We start from the raw sequence: 20538 nt of genomic DNA, 5'->3' as shown, positions 1-20538 counted from the left end.
GATGGATGGATGGATGGATGGATGGATGGATGATGGATGGATGGATGGATGGATGGATGGATGGATGGATGGATGGATGGATGATACAAGCAACCTGGGATTAGCAAGGTGTACTAAACAAACTGGTTGGTGGGTGTGTCTAAAGATTGGTTGTGTAAACAGTCATCAAAAACAGATCAAATAAATGAACATTTAGTTTTTTTCTTGTAGCTTACATGTAAAAATGATGCAACAGCCACTCAAATCTTTTAAAGAATAAATGACGACTTGTTCTTTCAAGAAAAACGCTTGTCAACGAATCAGTTTAGCCTTTCTCACCATGTAGTTGTGTCCGTGCTTGGACTGCAGCATGGGGACGATCTCCTGCAGGTCCTGCAGGTACGTGTCCTCAGGACACCCGGCAGGACAGAGGATGCTGATGATGCGCTCCGTGATGTACGTCAGATCCATCTGACTCTGTTCCTCCATGTTGGCTTTTGGTTACATGGGTCGTCTGTGGAAGGACAGGAAGTGACCCAGGTTTGTCAAAAAGTAAGTTTAAGACATTTTACGGAACTGAGACCTTTCACTTGTTAACACAACGTTTTTCTGAGCATCTGACGGCCACGTGAGTCTGACTGTGTGGCTCACGCAGCAAATAACTGATTTGAACCTCTGTCATTATCTGAATCTCGTGTGAATGCTTAGTCGCTGAAACTCTGCCTGAGCTTGTGACATGACGAGGAGCACACACAAAAATGTCTCTTCAGTCCGCAGCAAACGAAACGAAAACACGAGGAGCTGGCATTTCTCATTTATATTATTTATATGACTGCAACCAGTGAGCTAACACGTTAAATTAGTTTGTTTAATTTAAAGTTTTATACTTCTTGATTCGACAAGTGTTTACACTTTTAAAACTTTTTTAGCATGATATTGCACCGCTCCTACTGTTACTGTCCAGCTTTTTAAAATTAAACTAGTTTTCTTTGAGACATGTAGCTCAACAAAACCAAAGTTTTGATCAAGCGCTCGGAGTGTGTCGTCGATGACTCTCAGCTACTACCACAACACGTTTTAGCTCAGGATACGTGAAAATCAAGTGAGCTGGTGTCGTGTTTGTATTTCTAAAACCCGCCAGCTGTAGCATAATCATGACATATTTTACTAATAAATAAATGAACACAGACAAGTTACACGATCATCTAAAATAAAAGTGATTTAACACCTTTGTTTTTTAAGACATTTATAACTGCATGCTAATTGTAAACCTGCAGCAGTTAGCTTTAGTGTTAGCCTAGCACATAAACTATAAACTAGAATACATTAGTCTGGCTGTAAAATTTTAATAAAACTCATTCTACCACCTTTTTATACAAGATAAGATAAGATAAGATAAGATAAGATAAGATAAAACTTTATTGATCCCGCAGGAAATTGTTGTGCCAGAGTTTCAGTACGAAGGAACAAACACAAGGAATCAAACAAGATATCAAAAATAACAGAGAATATAAAAATGCCAATAAATGGGAGTAGTGGTGCAGAGGTTAGGGAAGGTGGGCCTGTGATCAGAAGATCTCCAGTTCAACTCCCGCTACCAATGTGGGTGGGAAAGGTGAAGCACCCACACCTCCTCCACCCTCATTTGTCCCACTCTGGGCCCTTGAGCAAGGCCCTTAACCCCCACCATCTGCTCCCCCGGGTGTCCTATATAGCAGCTCCCTGCTCCACACAGAGGCTGTGGTAGCTCGGTGGTTTGTGGTTGCATCAGGAACTGGATCCGGCCTAAAAATAAACGCCAAATCTTCGTCGACTTATTCGCTGTGGCGACCCCAGAAGAAGGGAGCAGCCGAAAGAGGAAAAATAAATAAATAAAAATACCAACAATTAAAGTGTGAAACAGGTCAGGTGCAGACAGAAGCACTAATTTATTGTGGTGCAGGATCAAGTTTATTGTTTGTGTAGAAAGGGGGAGGAGTTGAAAAGTTTGAAGGACTTCCTGTGTTGTTCTGTGCAGCACCTCGGTGGTCTCAGTCTACAGCTGAAGGTGCTGCGGTGAGAGTCCAGGGTGTCCTGCAGGGGGTGTGACGTGTTGTTCAGGATCTGGAGCAGGTTCCTCAGCATCCTCTGCTCAGACACCTCTGTCAGAGACTGCAGGTCCACTCCCAGAACTGAGCCAGCTCTTCTGATGAGTTTATCAAGTCTGTTGGCATCAGCTTTCTTCACCAGCACACCACAGGGTAGAGGATGATGATGCTGGAGACCACCGAGTGGTAAAACATCTGCAGCATGGTCCTGCAGATGCTAAAGGACGGGAGTCTTTAAGCTATATTTACACTTTTGGTTTTCTGTGTATTAAGTAACACATTTGTCAACTTTGGACACGTTGCCTGTTTCTTTTCCATTGGATGTGTTGGGCTAAGATAACTGTGAAACTTTATTTGACTAAAAGCAAATTATTGACCGTTGTTAACGTTGCTACCGCTTAAGACCCAAAACGACAAAAGAGAACAAAATGAGTAAAAACACAACGGTTTAACAGCATTTTTCAGCCGATTTCTTAGATTTAATCAGAATTGCATTATTGTATTTGCCTGTAAAAATTCACAGGATTGTAGCCTGTATCTGTTTTATCTGAACTTTACATTAGGCAACACATAGATCACTGGCTCCAAAATTAAAAACTTAATTTAAAAATGCACTTTTTGAGTTTCGTTGTTTGTTTTTTTTTACTTCAAAATCTGTCTTCACTTTGTGCTTTTCCAAGAGTTCTTTAGTTATTTTGGATTTGTTTTGTCAGAATTTATTTTTCTATGCTAAAGAATGTGTAAACCACCAGCTCCTGATTGAGTCGGGGCTCTACAGTGTTTGAGACGGACTCATGGAGGGACGGAGAGGGACACAATGAGCAGCGGTTAACCTCGCTTTCGTCCAGACCATGACCACGGCAGAAAAAACAAACTATATCTTGGTCTGAGAGGATGTCTTTACAGATTATGTCCACAACTGAGCTCTTTGTTGATTATTAAAGATAAATACATTAGGTTTCAATTACTTGTAGTAACCAAAAGACACCAAGTCTATAAGAAGACAAAAAAATAATAATTTAATGATGCAAAATATCTGCAAAAAACACCAAAACAATCAATGAGATGCAAAACAACATCATATGAAAGCATCTAAACACAAAAACAAGGTCATGTGACGTCAATGCAACTGGAGAACAAATGAAACCAGAAATGATTGAAGCACAACAAAATGATGCAAAGACTCAAAATGAGCTGCAGAGGCACAAATGAACCGCTAAGAGACTCGGACGATTAACAGAAATAAACAAAACAAGACAATTAGATGATTCACAGAACCAAAAACACAAAATTACTAAGGAATCGCTTGAAAAAGAGACAAAAGGACCACAAGAAAATAAAAATGGAAGCAAAGAGTAAAAAACAAGCTTATGTACAGAGACGCACAACATGGTGTGCGCTGATGAAGATCCTCAGTCGTCCAGGACATGGTCAATCCAAAAGAAGGTTAAAAACAAAACAACTTGTTCTGTTTTTAACCTTTTTTTGGATTTGAACAACATGTTGCAAATTAGCTTTGGCTATATACACGGTGATGCAGACATTAGATTGTTTTGATCTATGTTTCTTGTATCTGTCCCATCAAATAAACAATAAATAAATAAATAAAGATGCATGCATCTTTTACATCCATCATCTTCTACCAGTCAGGTCGGAGCAGCAGCTTGAGCAGGGAGGTCCAGGCATCGCTTTCCACAGACACCTCTTCCAGCTCGTCTCAAGGTGTTCCAGTCTTCCCCGGGGTCTCCTTCCAGTTGGACATACCCAGAAACCCTATGAAGACATCCAAGGAGCATCCTCACCAGATGTCTGAACCATCTCGTTCTTCTGGATGGGGCAGCCGTTCTACTCCAAGTCTCTCCTGGAGAAACAAACTTCTCACCTGACCTCTAATGAGTCCTGCTACCCTGCAGAGAAAACTCATTTAGACGGATTGTATCCACAATCTTGCACTTTTGCGCACTACTCAGAGTTAAACAGAGAGTTAAACTCCTTCTTCACTACAATGGACCGGCACAGAGTGTACAATACTACAGAAGCTGCACCGATCCATCTGTCGATCTCACGCTCCATTCTCCACTCACTCGTGAACAAAACCCTGAGATACTTGAACTCCTCCACTTGAGGTGTCACCTCCCTCTCATCCCAGAGAGGACGGTCTACCAAGTCCGACTGAGGAGCTCAGATTTGGAGGTGCTGATTCTTATCCCGGCTGCAAACCGCTCCAGTGAGAGCTGGAGATCACGGCACGATGACGCCAACAAGACCACATCGTCTGCAAATAGCAGAGCTATAATGCTGAGGCCACTGAACCGGACTCCCTCCACCTCCTGGCTGCACTGAGACATTCTGTTCATGGAAGTTATGAACAGAATCGGTGACAACAGGCAGACCTGGGGTCCACTCCAAAGCAGTCCGACTTACTGCCAGCAATGAGAACCAGAGTCCTGCAGCGTTTGTACAGGGACTGAATGCCCACCACCAGGTTGTAGGTTATACAGCCACGGCTCAAGGCAACCGCCCTAAAGATGGCAGCGTGGAGCATGGCCCACTTGGACTCCATGTCCCCCGCCTCCGCTGGGATGAAGCTGAAGCTGAAGCTGTGTCGGAGGTGAGATGAAGATCCTCCTGACGGGTTCTTCTGCCAGGTGTTCTCAGCAAACCCTCACTGTTTGGGTCTACTGGGTCTGTCCGACTTCTAAACCAGTTACCAAAATAGGCAAAACAACCACAGAGAGATGCAAAATTATAAGAAAAAGACTTCAAATAGACATGAAAGTTGAAAACGAATGACACAAACTACAAAGAGAGGCGCAACAAACTACAGACGCAGATCTCTAAAAGACACAGACCACCTGTGAAAACACCAGTTCACAGTAAAGCAACGTGCGACAGAAGAAAACAACTTTAAAGTGGCACAGAACAAAAATAAAGCACGTAAAACTTGGAAAAACCGTCACAAAGGGACGCTAAAAACAGCAACGTTAAAAGAGTTTTAAACAAAAAGGGTTCAAATAACAAAAGACTCAAACAGACCGACTGCTGAGAGGGACAAAGCATTAGGAACGAGACAAAAAGACAAAAAGACAAGAAAGACACGAAAACAACCACGAGATCAGAAAAGACGTAGGCAGAGGGTTGACGTTTACTGGTTCACACGTCACATTTTCTATACACACAAGTGAAAATGTATTTTATTTGTTTTTCCAGCTGAACACACTCCCGTGCCTTCACGTGAAGAATTCCTCTGGAAGCAGCTGACAGGGCTGGGCAAGCAGTTTAATGAGCAACTTCTCCCCAAATATAGATTTCTGGGCTTTTTTAACTTTTTCTGCCAAAGGTTTCAACAGATGCACGTCTAAATTTATCAGCACTCCGCCATGGGAGACCAAAACAAGAACGTAACTGCTTTTAGGGGAAAGTCCTGTCCACAGCTCATGCTGCAGTTTTAAAAGACGGCACTTCCGGATGAATTAGCCACATTTCTTTTGTTTACTCACGAAGTTTGCAGAAAACCGTTTTTAAAAGCTTGGAGTTTGATTCCTGGTTAAACTGGTTATTGTTCAGATGTGTGAAATGGAACAGAAAGTTCAATAAAAACTTTTTGCTCTGTTTTCTTTTGCTTTCTAAAGAAGCATCTCCAAACTGATCCCCACAGAGATTTCTTTACTGTGAGCCCGTTCCCCAAACGAGGATCACGTTAGCAGAATCATCTGCTGTAGGAGTGAGTGTTCCTGCAGGGTTTTCACTTGTGGCTTTAAGAACTTAAACCAGGATTAAACGAGCTCTGTATCCCAGAGTAAACGCCTCTGGTGGGCTCAGAGCTTTAATGTGTCAGTGGACTAAGCTGTTCATTCACACCCTCTTACCTCAGAGGCCGGCGTCGTTCAAGAGCTTCCCATAAAACTGAGCAGCTCAACTTGAGTTCCAACCTTTCTGCAACTTTCAAGAGACAGAATAAAAAGGCTTACCTCGGCTGCAACGAACGAGACGATAAACTCACAGCGAGGATGAGTGAAAGACTGTGAGTGACTGGTTTATAAAAAACAGTGAGGTGGAGACTTGACAGAAGGAGGGAGGAGGAAGGAAGAGAAACAGGATGATAAACTCCAGTTGCAGCAGTAATTGCACTTTGCCCTCTGTTGGACTGCAATGTGACAGCAGGCCACAGCACAAACACGAGCTGATAAAGTCATTTCTCTGCAGGAAATCTGCACTGCAGAGGCATGACACGCAAACACGTAAAAAGTGTAAAAAAAATAAACACAAGTTGAAACATTTTACCTGAGAACCAAAGAAAATCGGATCATTGCAAAACATGCGCCTGTATTATTGTTAGCATGTTACGTTTTTGTTTCACTGCCCTCCAAGATTTTATATATTCCAGCATATTATAATAAAAATATTACAGTTATAATAATAAAATTGATCACTACAAGCTTTTATGGCATACCTCACCATATTAAAAGCAAGAATATTATTATGTCACACCAGCAAAGTGATTTTTAAATAAGATTCACTACCTTAAATAAGTCGGAATTTATTTACACAACTTATTTTTACAAGTAACAGCAAAAACAAAATGCTTACAAGTTAAAACACAAAAAGTAAGCAATAAGGAGACAAAAAAAATCATATTATTTCTGCCCATATACATTTGGATTTTATTAGACAACCTAAAAATAACAGGCTCCAAAACAAAGAAACAAAAAAAACATTTTAAAATGCTCTTTAGGTGCTATTTGGAAATAGTTTTGTAGAGTTATGAATTTTGCACCAAGCAAGTCATTAAATTAAAAGAAGACAGCCTAAATAAGAACAAACAATTACGGTATAAAATTTGTATTTAATGTATAAGTATATAATGCTCAAAAAAGATACATTTTTTTTATAATTTTAGATATTGATAATAAATAAACAGAAAAAAATCAACAATTAAAATAAATTATTTACAATAACTAATAAAAACATTAAATTGTAATAAATAAATAAAACATTTCGCCATGGTAATGCTGCCTATATTCCACCAGATGGCGCCAGGAATACGAGTGTTTATACACAAGTAAAACGCAGTAACTAAACAAATATTCTAACTGGTTTAATTTTTTTTATTTTTTTTTAAGATTTGTTTCCGTGTCTGAGTTTAAAAACAAGAAGATTAACGCGAGGAATATCAAAGTTGGGGGTTAAATTCCCACCTGTTCGAGATCGTTTGTAGTATATCTGCACGCTATGGTGCCTTCAGTTTCTCCTTAAAGCTCGTACAATCGAAACGTAAGAAAAGAATTGTAAAATTTATAGTTATGGTATTTTATTCATAAATATATACATAATCGTATAATACATTCAACTATAACTCATATAGCTAAACTTTTTAAAAACTAATGATTATTATTATTATTAAACTGACCTCATAATGTTTGATGATTTAAATGAACGCCAGTTTAACTTGCTGAGAAGGAGCGTCTTTAAATTTCCGAGCATTTTGTGTGGTACCTGAATGTTTCATAATTCATATCCAATGAGACCCCGCCCTCATGTGGTCCAGTATGCGACTGACCGTCCGTCTCTAGCGTAGGGGTGTCTTCTCGCGCCTTGTCGTCTTAAAGCTTCAATGGCGACCGGTTAAAAATAAATAACAGTTTCCTTTGCTCCGCTAGCCGGTTAGCTCCTGTTAGAGAGCTAACGGGCTTCCGGTGAGATGGGATGATGTAGCGGGATAACTCTGTGGAAGAACTACGCAGTACCTTAGCATGCTAAGCTAACGCGGAGCGGCGCACACTGAGCGAGCTAACGGCTGGAAGCTAACCCAGACGAGCGTTCACCTGCGGGGCTGCGTGTCCGACTGGCCCCGCGCGAGAGGCTGTTGGCTAACGTGATGGAAAGTGTGAAGGAAAACGAGTCCGGGGGGGCTTCGTCCGCCCTGCAGGGGACACCGGACACCAGCGGCAACTCCGCGAAGCCAACTGGATTATCGCAGCTGCCTCCCGGTAAAAGACCCTCCATCGGGGAGGACGAAGGTGGGGGCGCCGAGGCGAAGCTCTTCGGAAAGGGGCTCGCGGCCACCTCCCTTCTCCAGATCGCGATAAGGAACGGAATCTACCAGAACCAGGTCGCCAACGCAGTTGGCGGTTCGGGAAAGAGCGGCAACATTTACAGCTTGACGTCGGTGAGCAGCACCACTTCGGTGAACTCTCTGCTGAACCGGAGGCGGCACAAGCACAAGCGGAACCTGTCTCTGGGGGCTCCGCCGACCGCCAGCTCCTCCACCGGGGCGTCCGAGGCGGCCGGCCCGGCCCCCGCAGCCTCCCCGCTGAGCACGCTCAGCCTGGACAGGAAGACGTTCCTCCGGCAGAAGCAGCTGAAGCAGCTGCAGGCCTCCGACAAGTCGTGGGTGAGGTCGGACCTCCGGAGGGGCTGCATCCACGTGCACGACTGGCTCACGCCCTCCTACCCGCGCCCAGTGCTCTGCACCGCGGACACCACTGCCAGAGAGGTGGCCTCTAAACTGGAGGGGAGCAAAGCTGGGGCTGTGCTGAGGATCCACTGCAAACCCAATCCATCTGACCCAAACGAACTTTGTAATAAAGATAGTAATGGACTTGCTGATGATCTTAAATCGGAGGAAAATGAAACGTGTTACCCTGACAACAAAGCACCTTCTAATTTATTACTTGATAAAACTGGTAGTAACTCTTCCTCTGAGATCTGTCTGAATGATATTGGTATTGATTTGAGCCAGGACGGCTACGGAGGGTACTCTGGTTCTGATGTGGAGAGCAGCACCTGTGAAGACTTCAGCCCAGGTGCGCCCAGAAGCTCGGAGAACCAAGACTCCCTCAGTGAAGGGCTGGTCCTGAGCATCGACTCGTCTGCGATGAGCTCAAATTGTGACAGCGCCACAGAGGGACCAGACCCATTTGAGAGTTCTTCAGATGAACTTGACCTCAACTCTTCCCCGTTACACTCAACCGACAACTCTGCTGCAGACCTGCTCCGCTCGGACGCCCTCGCTGCTCCTAGCCACGTTACGAGACAAGACAGTGAAGCTGCCGATGCCCCAGATACCCCCAAATTAATCAAGCCTCTTTCTAAATGCTCGGGCAGCTCTCAGACCCGGCCCTTAACCAGCCAAGCAGCTGTCCAGCCTGACCAGGAGGTCCCTGGGGGTGGCAGAGAATGGCTCGAGCCCATCAATCCTAGTCCGACCCCGGCCCTCTTCGTCCAGCTGCACGGGGGAGCGGTGCGGCGGCTGGGCGATGATGAACGACCTCTTCAGATCCTAAACGAGTACCTCACTAACCTGGGGTTTGAAGAAGCATGGAGGGTGCAGGAGGAGAGCATGAACCCAGAAATTGGCTGCCTGATACGTTTCTACTTTGGTGAGCATTTTGTTGAATGTGTTCAAATCTGACCCACAGTTTTCGCCCAGACATCCTGTTGTTGAGCTGTAAGGACCCTAAGCCGTTGCAGACCGCTTCAGCGGCGCTCGTCTCGGTCATTGTTCATCCTTTCTCGTCGTACCGTGAGTGCCGTCATTGTGTTTGGTCAGTCAGATTTTTAAATGAGCGTATTCAGTTGTCCTGCCTGAACAATGAAGCTCAGTGTGGCTGTAAACCAGCCCCTCAGCCTGTTGGGCAGTAAGACGTCACGTCAGAAGGTAACAGGTGTGCTCTTTCAGCGTGCAGCCCCGCCCCAGAACAGCCTTCGTACGTTCAGCTTCTTAAACCGCTGGTGTTTTTGTTATTGATAACCTGTTTTCATGACGAGCACGGTAAGAGGATAGAAAACACCCATGATCTCCTATGGGATTAGCGCAACTGGATTTTTTTTAAACCTTGTTTTCTATACGATCCGCAAACAAAGGAGATAAAGACACTGGATGTGATGGCTCGGCTTTATTTTGTGCTAAAAAAAAAATAATTTTAATCACATTCCGAATCCAGATTGAATTAACCAAAACAGACCACTGAAAACTGCTTTCAATAGCATTATTTCATTTTCTGCTCATTTGTTTACTCGTGTTGTTTATTTCTACGGCTCTGTGAAGGTTGTAAACAGTCTTATTTGTTTTAAACGACTCTTTGGAAGTCTGACAAGACTGTCCGAGCTACAGCCAAGACCAAAGTGGATTGCTTCCGTCTCGAAACGGCTCAGAAATGTCATCGCTGTTCACATGAATGCTCCTTCAAAGACCTCTAAGCTGCCGTATGTTTTGCCCTCTGTGGTTATTTTTTGACAAACATTAAAATATTCGTGTAGAAAGTCGGGCCCTTGGGCTGCAGCAGAGGTGCTACAGCTATGATGCTTTGAATGTCATTTAAACTGTCCAAATGATCCCTTTAAAAGTAAAGCATTAAAGTGTGAGGGAGACCCTCCTTCGGTTGTACGTCCTCCCATGTGAGCGCTGAGTTCAGAGACTCTGCAGACAAACATTCGACCATTAAAGAGGCTGGTTTGTGTGACGGGCATGAGGAGAAGTGATGCGACGACGTGAGGCGACAATAACTCGCTGCCTTTTATTGCAGCGTCCTGTTGAGTGACTTATTCGTTCTCTGATTTTGAAAACAAGTTTTATGGAGATGAGATAAAATTCTTCACGACCAACCAGTGGATGCAGCACGACTTGTCCGATCCTCGCCTGGTCAGAAGAGTTTGAGACGCAGCTCGCCAAACGGACGCTGCCACACGCACGTGTCCTCTCCATCACTTTGGCTGACGTTAAGAAAACGGTGACCTTAGTGGAACTCGGATTTCACCTCCTCGGTGTTTCGAATCTCTCTGAGGCAGCTGCAGACTCCCCCTCAGCATCAAATTGCTGAGGTCACGGCTTCGCCTCACGAGGAAGAGGAAGGCTGCAGATTCAGATTCGTTGTTCGGGTTGAGGACTTGCCATCAGATCCCAGGCGGTCTGGATTTGATTCTGGTACTGAAGAAGAAGAGGTGCTGGAAATGTTTTGTTGGAGAACGAACAGGGTGTGTTCTCCATTTAGAGAACCAGAAGGAGGGATAGGGCACATTTATTAACGAACTACATGTCTGCACCTCTCGGGGAGGGGTGGATCCACCCATCACATTTCACACCAGTGTTCTGATGTAAACAGGACAAAATTCTTCTGTCCATGGTTGGTTCTGACTGTGGGCCCACTAATCCCCAAACTAACTCGCACCCAACTCATGAAACGTTCCTAAATTTTAGACTTTTATCAACGTTTAGCCAGTCAGCTGAGGAGGTTCATTAAAATGCACCAACCCCAAAAACAATTTGGTAAAAGCTGGATCCAAGAAATGTTTTTATTTTTTATGCTGCTAATTGAAACAACTAGCAGTTTATTAACAATTTAGCTTTAACATTAAACAATAGTTTAAATTACATCATTTGGAGTGCTTCAGTATTTCTCATGTCACAGTTGACACTCGTTCATCCGCTGCTTTCTTCTTGGATTTCCACTCTTGCTCAAGGACACATCGGCACGCTGCAGGGGCTGTGGCTCGACCCCTCCGTCCTTCAACTGGAGGATAACCTTCCTGCCACTTGGGCCTAATCTGTCACTTTAATAAATGACTGCTCCAAAAGTGTAATACAATCAATATTTTCAGTTTAATCTGCAACATTTGGGTTCAGGTGTTTTGGAAATATAAACAAGTGGATTAGCTCCAGTCCACTGTAGTCTTCCTCACACCTGTCTTGGCAACCGTGCTCCCCCCATGGTAAGAAAAATCAGGCAAAAACACGAGGTAAATGTTTGTGCCGGTCACTGAACGGTGGAGGTTCTGGTGTTGCAAGCCGTTGCATAACAAGCTAATTTGATTTTGGGCCTCTTTGTGGTTCAGACTCTTCATGTGTCTCACTTTCTCCTTCCCCTGGTGGATTGGACCTGACAGTTTCAGAGTACACAGTGACTAGAAGTTTACAGAAATGTAAACAGAGGGGAGTGAAGGGCTGATCTGTGGCCTCAAACCCAGCTGCAGTTCATTTTTGTGTCAGCGAGGGGTTAAAAATGTAACAAATCATGCCCGAGTGACTGTTCACTGTGGCAGCCCACAGGCTGTTTATTCACTTCACTTACATAACCACACAGCTCCGTCTTTCTGAAAGAGATACCCACAGAGATGGAGCTGATTCACGCAATCCCACAGAGCTGAAAATAAATCTGTCAGACGTTCAAACATCTTGGGAACAATTATCTTTAGCCATGTAACGAGCTGGTCTCCGTCCTCCGCAGGTAAGCCTCGCAGCGTGGGGCGTTCTGAGCGCGTGCAGCTGTCCGGGGTGTTCAACGTGCGGAAAGGGAAGCTGGCTCTGCCGGTGAACCGCTGGTCCAAGCGTCAGGTCACGCTGAGTGGAACCTGCCTCATTGTGTCGTCTGTGAAACACGCCCACACCGGAAAGATGCACATCCTCCCCCTCATCGGAGGAAAGGTAACCGTTTTCATCAGGAACACAAATCCCCTCAGCGTTTGGCAGTAAGCTGCTTTGAGCCTCGAGAGCCAGAATGTGTTTTTCATGCAGTGTGTAACGGGGGTTTTCTAAAAGTTGGCAAATCCATTAAAACAAGTCAATCAAATAATTTCTAACTAGAACTATCCGTCAGCTTACCTTAAACAATAAATCGATGAATCGCATGATGAATGAAAATTATCGACCTCTTTTTCATTTATCCGCTTTATTGTTTCTTCGTGTCTCTTTCTACTGAAGACACGGTGTTCTTCACTGAGCCCTCCCTTTCTCTTTAAAGTCCATTTTAACCGTCCAAAATCGTGTTTTTTTGGATCGTTAAAAGCAGCTAAGCTACGAGCTAAGCTAACAGGCCGATCTCGGGAATAAACCTCCGTCTTGCGAAGCTGCAAAATTCACAGTTGAAACCCGTGTCTTTGTGTAAAAAGTTGTTTTTCTCTGCAAAAAGAAGCTGAGAACTTGTTTACTGATTAAAAGCTTTGTGTGAAAAATGCTAAAGAGCTCAAACCACCGAGCGTCCGCCATGTCGGCCCATGTCACGTCAAGGGCCATCTCTTCCATTTTCCTTAAGAGAGACACTGCTCAACTATCCATCCTTTGGTTCAGACTCTTATACTGCCATCAGGTGGTCAACAAAGGTACTACACTCCAAACAAATCAACATTTCTCTTAAATTTGGCAATTAATTACTGTTAAATTTCAAACAATATTATTGTTTATCGCGATAATTTCTGAGCCCAGCTAAATTTGTTATCGTGACAGGCCAAGCTTACCTTCAGGAAAAGGGACAGAACTGGATTTATGTTTGTTGATGACTGTCTCGGTAAGGAGATGAGCCTGTGAGCTACAATCTGTAGAAGTCTCACTACGCTGTTCTGCAGGCCACGTTTGCGTTTTCTGAAGAGAAATGACATTAAATGATGATCTACCAATCAAAAGATGAGTGTGGAGGAGCTGAGGCGTGTTTCTTGCTGCAGGTCGAGGAGGTGAAGAGGCACAGTCACTGTCTGGCCTTCAGCTCTGCTGGTCCCCAGAGTCAAACCTACTACGTCAGCTACGACTCGTACGCTGAGCACCTGCGCTGGCACAGGATGGCCTCAAAGGTGCAAACTGTCATTAAAACAGCTCATATTTATTTATTATCTATCTATTTAAGCATCTGTTGATATTTTTTGAACATGTCCTTTGAGACATGTCTTGCTGTCTAACTGAGGTGCTCATTTTGTCTTTCTGTCCTCGTGAGACAGATCGCCTCTCAGAGGGTGAACTCTGTGGACCTGTCGTGCTGCAGCCTGGAGGAGCTGCCCGCTCAGCTGTTCTACAGCCACGACCTTACGCACCTTAACCTCAAAAACAACTTCATGACCCTGCACAAAGGTGTTCCCGCCCTCACCAGGTGAGGTTCTGTTCTCCACTCGCGTCTTAACGTCGCACGCCGTGAGTTGGCTGAACTTTCTACGTTTGTCTTCAAACAAAAAAAACTAAACGGAGCTTCCACGTTGGTTTCATTTCTCTCACACATTTTTAGTTTAGAACCAGAAAACTTTGCTTTTATAAAAACAACTTCCTCAGTGAAAACTGAGCTAAATTTGTGACCAGCTGCCACGTGTTTGTTTACCTAAGAAAACAGCCGAAGGGACTGAAATTAGGTCAGCAAAGATGGCGTCCAAGGAAAGAGCCAGTTGGAGTGGAGACAGTCAGACAATTTAGTTTATTTACATGTTTATGCTCAGATTTGTTGAGTAATGTAGATTAAAGTGCAGTTTGTTTACCTCGACCGTGTACTTGCATTTCAGAAACAAAGCCCTAAAATTAGCGATTGCAGCATTTAAATACATGCCATAGTTTGGGTAAAGGCTTCCTAACGCTGCTGTCTGCCATGCTAACTCTGAAATCGGCTTGTTCTGTTTAGACTTGACTGAAGACGAGCTTCTTACGGCGAGCCCCGGGTGTCGTCTTACAGGTTGTGTTCACAGCTGTGGAGCAGAGTAAAAAAAAATCACTCATCGCTCGATTTGGGCAGATGTGCAAACCCCGACTTCTCTTTCGGTTTTGTTTACTGACCACATGAAGTCGACATGACTACAAGATAAGAGGCGTGTTTTTTGGACTTCTTTGCGACTGCGATGTTGAAGGCTCACGTTTGAGCCGATGGAAGTTCATTTGGATGTGCAGCCATGTTTCTAAGTAAACACTCTTCCCATGAATGGGTTTTCCAGAGTGTTTTTCCTGTGGATCGCCTGTAACTTTCCCTCAGAAAACCCTCTTTCCTCCTGACTCGCTCCCCCATGCAGCTACATCAGTTTAGGACAGACACAAACAAAGTGATAGCAGATATCTGTAAAAGAATTTAAAAAATGCACGTGAAAGCTTAATCAGGGGTAATATCACCCACAGGCAAAGGCAGGCTGGACATGTGATGGCTGTAACTGAGTCTGTTTTACAGATGTTGAGCTGATATTTCAGGTAGTAATAGCCGAGAGTCGTCCCTAACACATAATGTGAGCCATGTCATGTAAGAGTGTACCTAACGTTATTTTCAAGGTTTGTCCAATTAGTTCGAGCCATGTTTTTACTAAGTAAACCTGTTTACTGTTGTAGTCTGCCTGTTTTTGTTTACTTGATCAAAAGGGTGTTGTGTCACACACAACGCTTTTTGTTTTCGCGTGTCTAATTTAGAAGAAGGTCAGAATCTGATTATAGCACAGAGATGAATATCTGTGTCACTCTTTGTCTGCTTCCCCTCCCTCACTCCGAGCGCCTCTTTCTCTCTTTGTCTTTAGGTTTTGTAAACTGAGAAGCCTCAGTCTGTCCAATAACGCTCTGAGCGAGTTTCCTCTGGCCTTGTGCGACATCACCTCGCTCACAGAGCTCAACCTCTCTGGAAACCGCCTCCCCTGTCTGCCGGCTGAAATGTCAATGATGCACAAGTAAGCGAAGGACGAGGAGCTGCAGTGATTAATGTTGATTGTAATGATCACACATGAATGCCTCCTCTCTGACAGAAACACCAGTGCACGTTAATGCGCCCCCCTGTATGAAAAGAACAGGCTCTGTGTCAGTCGTGTTCAGATGCAGAGATTCTGGCGGAGTTCCCTCTGCAGAGTCATGATGACTGCAGGCTGGGCCTAATCCCTAAGGGTCTCTGAAGGGTCACACTTCTTACTTTGACTTTAAGGGACCGTTAAAATCTACTCTTACATGTAAAGTTTGTTTTAAAGCATCAGGACAGTTTGAGAAAGAACCTTTTTTGCAAACTTTTTTTTATTTTCTTATAAAAGCAGGAATGCACCAAAGAAAATAAAACCGTGTAACCACTAAAGTTACATTACTGGTATTAAAAACCACCACCAGTCACCATATTATCACTCCAGCCCCAATGAATGATTAAAAAAAAAAAAAAAAAATTAATTTATTCATTTCATCCAAACAACAAATATAATACAATTTAAAGAAAAGAAAAAAGATATACAATAACAGAAATAAAATGAAAGGCAGCAGAAGAAGAATGAGTTCTTATAATATCTGCCCCTTGTCCCCAAAATATATTCCAAACAAAATTACTATACAAAAGCAAGATTAATTAATAAAAAAATAAAAAATAATAAAATAAAAACTTAGCTAAAATATAAGATCAACTGTAAACAATTTTTATGAGCTCACATTATACTTAATATTTAAAAAAAAAAATTTTTTTTATCATCTTCTTGAATATGTACATAGTTTTGGCATTTTTAATATCAACCTCCAGATCATTCCACAATCTAATACCCTGAGATATAGTGGATCGCATCTTCAGACTGGTGCGACACCACGGCTTCACAAACATCTCCATCCCCTTAAGATAATAATTACTTTCTCTTTTAACAAATTTCCAACAAATGATCACCGCCTGCTTCCAAAGACAAAAGACGGGCGATAATAATTGAACTGTTATTGTTTTTGTTTGTGTGCAAACATCATTAGAAACACATTAGTTGGCCATTAAAGCCAACTCACCTTAAAAGACTCAATAATGTGTAGAATGTTGAGTCATGCAGATGTTGAGATAGCTCGTGCACAGCGTGGCGTGAGGTCTTTTGTGTTTAGAACCGTTGGTCAGGAGTGCATCGTGGATCTTCAGCTGGACTAGTTGGTGCTGAAGACGGGTCACTGACTGCTCTCAGTAGCTTTTAGATTTTATTTCTCTTTGATCGTATTCAAGTTAGATCTTTTTTGTTGAATGTGCTGTCAGGGTTGGATCCACAGAACTTATTTTAAGGACCTAGAGGTTTATTCTCTTGTGTAATGTCCTAACAAGTCCCCCTGCGCTCTGTAGCCTGCAGACTCTCCTCCTGGATGGAAACTTCCTGACTTCGCTGCCTGCGGAGCTGAGCTCTCTGGAGAGCCTGTCCTACCTTGGCCTGTCCTTCAACCGTTTCAGCTGCGTCCCCCCCGTCCTGGAGAAGCTGCGAGGTGTGGAGAAACTCTGTCTGGCAGGGAACCAGGTCTGCGTCCTGGATCTGTTTGGGCTGCAGTGGTTGCCCGCTCGCTACGTAGATCTCAGGTAAGAATCGCCACAACGTCTTGAGACGCTTTTAGAAGTTGAGCGACACTCGTCTGAAATTAAACATTTCCCAGGGTGCTGCGGGAATAACTTGCTTCTGTGTTTCTGCTTCACGTTGGTTTAGGATGCCTGCAGTAAATTCTCAAACAGATGCCTTTATATAATAAACCTGTTTCATTATGTTTAGTTAAAATAATGGTAGAAGTGGTTAGTTAAATAAACCTTCTGTTCACTTTAACCACTTCACGTTCTGACCGGTTTTGCGGGCCGTCTCTCAGGCTGAACCGGCTTCAGAACGTGGCAGTAGCAGACTCGGAGCAGCTGGTCCACATTGTGCAGCTGGACCTGAGGGACACCGGACTACAGGAGCTGGATCTCAGCTGTTTGTCCAAGCTGGAACTGCTCCGCTGTGACAGAAACGCGCTGTCAGTCCTCAGAGTCAGTGGCCACGCCCTCAAGAGCCTGCACGCCGCACATAACGGTACCAACGTCGTGGAGAGCTTCAGCAGGCGCTGCCTTCACGTTGGCTTCACTCACGCTGTGTTTGTGCTTGCAGAGCTGAGGCAGCTGGAGGTGCAGCCTGCGCCCGAGAACCTGACCGTTGTGGATCTGTCCAGGTGTGAAAACTGTCAACGCTTTACTTTCCTGTTTACACGGGGAACGAGGGCTTTTTAACGCTGCTCGCTGACTGTGATCGTTTTCTTAAAGGAACAAGCTGGAGAGCGTCCCGGACTGGTTGTGTGAGAGCAGCAGACTGGAGGTGATGGACATCAACCATAACTGTGTCGCTGAGCTGCCTGCATGGTGAGAGGCACAAAAACACATTCATTTGACAATATAGAGACGTAAAGAGGAGCATCATAGACAGATTTAGTTTTTGTACGTCCAAACGCTGCTACATTAGGAGCAGACACTTGTTATGAGCTGCGTATTTCAGCATCTCATTGTGACACTGAGGCTGTCGAACTACACACGGCTGCTCCGCTCCACTTAACTCACCTGCAGAGCCACATGAAGCTGTAAACTAAGGTTGTAACAAAAGTCATGCTTTAGCCGGTTGTTGATAAGGATCTCAAACTGTAAATAAATAATTCTGGGTTTTGTCACAGCTGACATTACCTTGGACAGATTACAGGGTTCCTCTGCAGTGTGAGGTTTTAGTGTTTTTCAAGTCTAGATGAAAATCGAAACAATATTTTGTTTTCAGTCTTTGTTCTCCTTTTATTAAATTACCAAGACAACCAGCATTTAATTATCTATAAAAGATGAACAAATAGTTTTAGTTCGCAGTATAAAATATTTTGTGAACCTTGCTAATGATAAAAATAGTTATTTAAATGCAGATTATTTAATGTAACAAGTCAGTTCAGCCATAAAACAAGAAGTTTAATGTAAATGGGAACATAGTTTCACAAAATTAACATTAAACTGTATTATAGTAAGGTTTAAATGTGTGTTGTTGGTTTTTTAATGTGCATAAACTCTTTATTTTAGTCCCTCAGAGGTACATGTTACATAAATAAATGTTTGACAAGCGGTCATAAAATCAACTGAGGTTTTTTAAAATTTGAAATAAGTAGAAACGATGAAACATTTTTCCATAAAAAAACAGTCAGTCTTAAAATAACCAGTGATGCATGCGTTTAGAAAACTTGACCGTACCAGTTCTGGTTTTGTATTCAGATTAGCAGCTCGGGCTCAGGACGCCGCCCTCAGTACAGATTAAACAGTTGTCTGATGAACATAATCCCGTGCTTCATCTACAAACTACATGAGCAGCAAACATCATTTCAGCTCGGTGTGCGACGCCTCGGCTCTCCCTGCGTCTGTCAGGAGTCGTGAGTTTGTTGAACTGCTTGAGCCTCCGTTGGAAGCGGAGGAGGTTTGATCTCCAGACTGAGGGGGCTGTTTGTGTTGCAGGCTGCTGTCCAGCGGGAGCCTCAGAAAGCTGCTGGCAGGCTGGAACGATGTGTGCCGGCTGACCGAGAGGCTGGAGAGGTCTCAGCTGGAAGTGCTGGACCTCCAGCACAACCACCTGACCGAGCTCCCACACAACCTGTTCAGCGAAGCGCAGAGGTGCGTACTTGTCTCTCATATGGGCTGCTTCCCTTCTGCAGTTGTCTCTCCCTCTTACCGTGGATTACTTGTGGATTTCATCATAGTTTACGTTACTTAAATGTGTCGGCCAATAAGCTGGAGGACCTCCCTGCAGCCAGCCTGTCGGAGGACACCTTCAGCAGCCTGGAGGAGCTTTACGTGACCAGTAACGGCTTGACAGACAAATGCATCCCTCTGCTGACGGGACACAGCCACCTCAGGGTGCTTCACGTCGCCTACAACCAGCTGCAGACTTTCACTGCCAGGTAACGTTCATTCTTTCTTCCTATTACTGGTCCTTTTATAAAATGTATGTACCGACTTCAACACCGGGTAACTGGGACTAATTCTGAGTTTTTGTGCAGTAAACTGGCCCGACTGGAGCATCTGGAGGAGCTGGACCTGAGCGGAAACAGACTGAGAGCCGTGCCGACCACCGTCCTCAGCTGCCAGCGGCTGCACACGCTGTCCGCCCACTCCAACTGCATCAACACTTTTCCTGAAGTCCTCCAGCTGCCTGACATTAAGGTGCGTCGCAAAGTTACCTGAACTGGAAATGTTTCGGATACCGCCGAAAATTTACAGGCTACCAAAGTAATGCTTGTTCTGCTGAGTGCTAAATGACTGCAGAAAAGAATCAAACTGAGTACTTAGAGCTAAAAAAAAACAAGAACATTAGCTAAAAGCTATAAAAGTACAATTGGTTAAAAGTTTAAAGGAGCAGTAAATTGTTAGATATAAAACAAAAGTTTTAAAAGTTAACTAAAAGTAGCCGAATGCTGACTAAAAAAAGAAAAGCTAAAAGTAGTGTAACCCTAGCTAAACGCTAAATGTAGTGAAAGTAGTTAAGGGGAGCAAAAGGCTAGCTAAAGGGTAGAAGTAGCAGAACAAAAGCTAAAAGTAACTAAAAATAAGGTAATATAAAAAGTAGCAAAAGGCTAGCAACAAACTAAAAGTGGCAACAAGCTAGCTGAAAGCAAAAAGTAGTGTAAGTCTTGATAAGCTAAATGTAGTGAGAGCCTAGCTAAAACCAAAATGGAGGAAAAGGCCAGCTAAAAAAGTAAAAGTAGCAGAACTTAAGCTAATAGTAGCAAAAGGATAGATAAACACTAAAAGCAGTAAAGCTACAAATGTAAAAGCTAAAAGAAGCATAGGAAGACGAACACAGAACCAGTTTTCACGGCTTATTTCAAAGAGAATGTTTTTTTTTTATGGACCTGAAGAGAGAAGAGATCTTATTGTGTTCCTGTTGGGAAAATATTTGTAAATAAAGTTAAATATTGTATAAAAATTTACAAAAAACAGGTCACATCACCCATCTCCTGAATGATCTGTACATTTTACTATATGAACTATATATATATATATAT

The 20538-nt window shown here is 43.5% G+C and overlaps 2 protein-coding genes across 2 annotated transcripts in view; one reads left to right on the top strand and one right to left on the bottom strand.

Moving 5' to 3' along the window:
- Nucleotides 1-468, bottom strand: part of si:ch211-191a24.3 (tensin-3) — a 57437-nt gene extending 56969 nt beyond the window's left edge. Inside the window, exon 1 of the mRNA XM_037697901.1 lies at nt 319-468. Within this exon, the coding sequence (XP_037553829.1) occupies nt 319-468 (150 nt within the window). The remainder of the gene's footprint in view (nt 1-318) is intronic.
- Nucleotides 469-7618: 7150 nt separating this feature from the next.
- Nucleotides 7619-20538, top strand: part of LOC119430486 (PH domain leucine-rich repeat-containing protein phosphatase 1) — an 18530-nt gene continuing 5610 nt past the window's right edge. Inside the window, exons 1-12 of the mRNA XM_037697900.1 lie at nt 7619-9448; nt 12293-12489; nt 13503-13628; nt 13773-13921; nt 15309-15455; nt 16844-17071; nt 17350-17552; nt 17628-17688; nt 17780-17875; nt 18992-19147; nt 19234-19434; nt 19534-19696. Coding sequence (XP_037553828.1) covers nt 7945-9448; nt 12293-12489; nt 13503-13628; nt 13773-13921; nt 15309-15455; nt 16844-17071; nt 17350-17552; nt 17628-17688; nt 17780-17875; nt 18992-19147; nt 19234-19434; nt 19534-19696 — 3231 coding nt within the window. The 5' untranslated portion in view covers nt 7619-7944. The remainder of the gene's footprint in view (nt 9449-12292; nt 12490-13502; nt 13629-13772; nt 13922-15308; nt 15456-16843; nt 17072-17349; nt 17553-17627; nt 17689-17779; nt 17876-18991; nt 19148-19233; nt 19435-19533; nt 19697-20538) is intronic.

Source organism: Nematolebias whitei, chromosome 3 (assembly GCF_014905685.2).
Source record: "Nematolebias whitei isolate Nwh7 chromosome 3, NemWhi1, whole genome shotgun sequence".
In the NCBI taxonomy this organism is placed as follows: domain Eukaryota; kingdom Metazoa; phylum Chordata; class Actinopteri; order Cyprinodontiformes; family Rivulidae; genus Nematolebias; species Nematolebias whitei.
The sequence above is the reverse complement of the archived record's forward strand: the minus strand, read 5'-3'. Positions and strand labels throughout refer to the sequence as shown.